This window comes from Cicer arietinum, chromosome 5, assembly GCF_000331145.2.
Source record: "Cicer arietinum cultivar CDC Frontier isolate Library 1 chromosome 5, Cicar.CDCFrontier_v2.0, whole genome shotgun sequence".
NCBI classification, from domain to species: Eukaryota; Viridiplantae; Streptophyta; class Magnoliopsida; order Fabales; family Fabaceae; genus Cicer; species Cicer arietinum.
Window position 1 is genome coordinate 18,437,428 of NC_021164.2, and position 3,891 is coordinate 18,441,318.

Here is a 3,891-nt window from a genome sequence, read left to right on the forward strand (position 1 = left end):
AAGAGTTTAGACTTGCCTCTACATGCACATGACAATGAGCCCATGATCAACAATATGGAGATCTTACAATTTGTGTGTGATAGATGAAATAAACTATTATAAGTAGTATCAATTGCGAAACTAAACTTATATAATGGAAAGAGATATGGGTCTTTTCTTTAAATTTTGATTGATGAAGGGACTCACATTACTATCATAAGTATTTCATAATAATAGTCCCAATTAATCCAATAGTATTGATCACATGATTGAGAATAACAATAACAATAACAATAGATTTCAATATTTTGACATCTAATAATTTTATCGAATGTCATATTATTTATTCTTTAAAAATATATAATCAATTAATGATCCAAAGTTCCTTACATAACGAGTAGCCTTACTCTTGTTTATTTATTTATAAAACTCCATCACTCCTAAAGCAGAGAAGGCAAGACAAACAACATTAAAACTGGAAAAACCAGAACATTTGCATAACTTTTCAAATTCTTTCTTTGTTCTTTCAACACCACCATCCAAAAACATGAGATTGTCAAAGCTAGTAATCATCTTATCTGCTTTTGTATGCTGAATTTCTTGAGGCATTATGAAGTCCACAACAATCACTTTCCCATGTTGTGGCAATGCTTTGTAGCACATACTTAGGATTTTCAAACAATTGTCATAAGACCAATTATGCAATACAGCCTACAATCATTAACCAACCACATTAAAAAAAAAAAAAAAAATTGTTACTCTGTTAAGATTGAGAAAGAAGGAGTAGAAGTAGTTAGTATCTAATACAAAAGTTAGTTAGGAATTCAGTTAGTATCTAATACAAAAGTTAGTTAGAAATTTAGTTAATAGCTAATACAAAAGTTAGTTAGGAATTCAGTTAGTAGCTAATACAAAAGTTAGTTAGGAATTCAGTTAGTAGCTAATACAAAAGTTAGTTGGAAATTCAGTTAATAGCTATCTCTGTTTTTATTTATTTATTTATTATATATACATCTTGAAAAGTTAAAATTATTTTACACATGCATATTAAAAAAATTAGACAATGTATTTAATCAGTTCATTTTGTATATTGATATTTCAACCTTACCTTTAAGTTAATTTTTTAGTTAAAGAATGACATTAAAAGATGGTAAATTTAGAGATATTTTTTGAAAAAAAAATTAAGGCATCTAATAATTTAGAAATTAATATTTTTTTAAAGACAGTTTTTCAAAGGAGGCTAATATATAAGTGTGGTATGATATAGATGTACGAACCTTCAATATTATTGCATCACCTTTTGGGACACTTTTAAACATGTCTCCTTCAATATGCTCAATCCCTAAATGAATCAACAACAATGCACTCATTAGTGACATACATGCTTACATATAAAAGTTCTTAGTGTGGAGGATGTTCTCTCTATTACAATTAACTTATTAGTAAAATTATATTTCATTGAGTTCTTTTCGTAAGAGACAATTGAGTTATAATTTGACCAATAAAATTTGATGTATATTTGATCAATAAAATAATTCAAATACATCATATAATATAAACCAAATACATTACTTTTAATGATAAAATTATAACTTTATAAAAATGAATGAAGGTAGTACTACATATGCATATATGCGTCTCTATTACAATTAACTTATTAGTAAAATGATGCTCATAAGGATTTTTTAAAGAGACAATTGAATTATAATTTAGTCGGTAAAAGTTGACATATATTTAGTTTATAATATATATCAAATACTTCATTCTTTTTTGATCAAATTATAACTTAATTTAAAAAAGGACTTGATGTAGAATATATATATTATATATATACACACGCGTGCGCGACATTCTTGAGTTTTTTTCTTGTCTTTTTCTTAAAACCTGTTTTAAATTTTCAACTCGTAATCAATAATAAATACTATAATAAAAATATTAATAAATTCTATTTCTTTAGGAGTAAATTTGTAAAATCATACTAATTGTTAAAAATTTCACATCACAACAGATTTTCTTAATTTTCGTAATTTATTCAAAATAGTTTGATATTGAGAGACAAAGTCATAATAATTAAGAGTAAACTATTATAATTAATCAAAAATAGAGAAAAATATTTAAGTAATTTGTCAAGTGTTCATTAGAAAGAAGATAGTATAGAAAAAAAAAAAAAGGAAATACAATTTTAATCCTCTATTGCTTATATATGAAGAGATATGTACCTGGATAAGTTGGAGCATTTTGTATTACTTGAGGCAAATCAAAATTAATACCCTTTATAGAAGGATACTTAGAGATTATCATATTCAAACTTTGTCCAATTCCTCCTCCAACATCAACCAACATTGATATTCCTTCAAACCCTTTATATTTTTCTAATATCTTCTTCATTTCTAGTGTGCAAATATCTCTCATTGCTTTGTTAAACATATGATTCCAAGCTGGATCAGATTGTATGCCTTGATAAACAGGCATTCCATGAACTTTCATGTATAGTCCATGATCACAATCTAATAGTACCTCCTTAAAATTGTTGCTGACAAAGATGAAACATAACAACTTAGTCATATTAAGTTACTAATCCCTCATCCTAAAATTTATTAGAGGAAGATTAAAAAGTAGATTTACAATGTTTTCAATTTTAATTGTTAAAGGTGTAAACAAGACTTGTCAAATTTAAATGAATTTGACTTGTCAAATTTAAATGAATTTGACTTGTCAATTTTTTTGAGTCATTATTTAACAAACCTTAACCAAAATAGTAAAGCTTGGGCTTGAGTCATGTATTTAACAAATCTTAACTAAAAAATTTCTTTAATTATTCAACTAAATATTATATTTTCATAACTGATAAATAAATAAATAAATTCATAATTTTTTTAACAATTTTCAAAATTAAAGAAATAGTTTTAACATTCACAATTTGCGCGTTTGTTCACTTTAGTGTTTATTAAAGATGTGTCTATGGAGGTGTGGTTAGGTGCAAGTTAGATAGTTGGATATGGCATAAATTTTATTCATCAAAAGATAAATAAATATATTTTCATATATTGTACAGATAAATGACTTACAATGCATCCATGAGCTTTTGATGATTCATAAATGTTGAAAATGAAGCCACAGATCCATTATTCTCATCATTAACAAAGTATTTACCAGCCAAAGAGAGTTCATAAAGTCTTTCAATTCCACCTTCTTCATTTGTACTTATAGAACAAACAAGAAGAGAGTGACTTGCAAGAAGACACAACATTCGATCAAGCCTTCGAGGCAATTGAGGATGTTGTGTTATAATTTTTGGTAATTGTGAAGCAACATAAGATGCTGAAACACCTTGTGGATTTGCCTTAGATATGATCTCAAATAAATTGAGTTCAATTGCAGCTTTTAATACTGATGTATAAATGATTGGACCACAACAAAGAAACATAGCAGAGAGACATGATTCATCATCCTCTGTTTGAAGTGATGAACTTTTTGGAAGAACTTGAATTTCTTCGGTGATAGAACCCATGATTTTTTTTTGTTAGACTTTGCCTTATCACTCCAACTTATCAATGAGTAGCATTTATAATCGCATGTATTTTTTTCTTGTAAGTAAACGTTAATAAATTAGTAGTTTTATCAGTTTTTTCAAATTTAAATCTGGAACGTCTTTTTGATAATATTTTTTTGACGTCTTTTAACTTATCAATCAAGCTACATACGCGGGACTATATCACATATATTTGGATTTATTTATTTATTCATTAAACTTAAGCCTATTTATTTTATAAGTATATTTTGTCTTTTTATTTTTTAAAGTATGAGTTCGGTTTACTTTGATAAAAAACTTTTGAAATGAACTATTTTAATGAAGAAAATAAAATGTTAATTAATAAATATGTATATATAAAAATAATACAAAATAAATTT

The 3,891-nt window shown here is 26.0% G+C and overlaps 1 protein-coding gene across 1 annotated transcript; it reads right to left on the reverse strand.

Moving 5' to 3' along the window:
- Window positions 1-282: 282 nt before the first annotated feature.
- On the reverse strand, window positions 283-3,500 carry LOC101492092 (isoliquiritigenin 2'-O-methyltransferase-like). The gene is made up of 4 exons (XM_004499788.4): window positions 3,048-3,500; window positions 2,199-2,512; window positions 1,257-1,321; window positions 283-690 (listed from the first exon to the last, which is right to left on the reverse strand). Exons 1-4 carry the CDS (start codon window positions 3,488-3,490, stop codon window positions 397-399), a joined length of 1,116 nt encoding a protein of 371 aa, XP_004499845.1. The 5' UTR covers window positions 3,491-3,500; the 3' UTR covers window positions 283-396.
- Between the last annotated feature and the right edge of the window lie 391 nt (window positions 3,501-3,891).

Bases quoted from the DNA above. Each gene is read 5' to 3' on its own strand.
- LOC101492092 (XM_004499788.4), bottom strand. From the start codon at position 3,490: ATGGGTTCTATCACCGAAGAAATTCAAGTTCTTCCAAAAAGTTCATCA. The intron at 1,322-2,198 runs GTACATATCTCT...TGATTCATTTAG, and splicing joins AAATGCTCCAACTTATCCAG to GGATTGAGCATATTGAAGGA. The intron at 691-1,256 runs GTTCGTACATCT...TAATGATTGTAG, and splicing joins GTGATGCAATAATATTGAAG to GCTGTATTGCATAATTGGTC.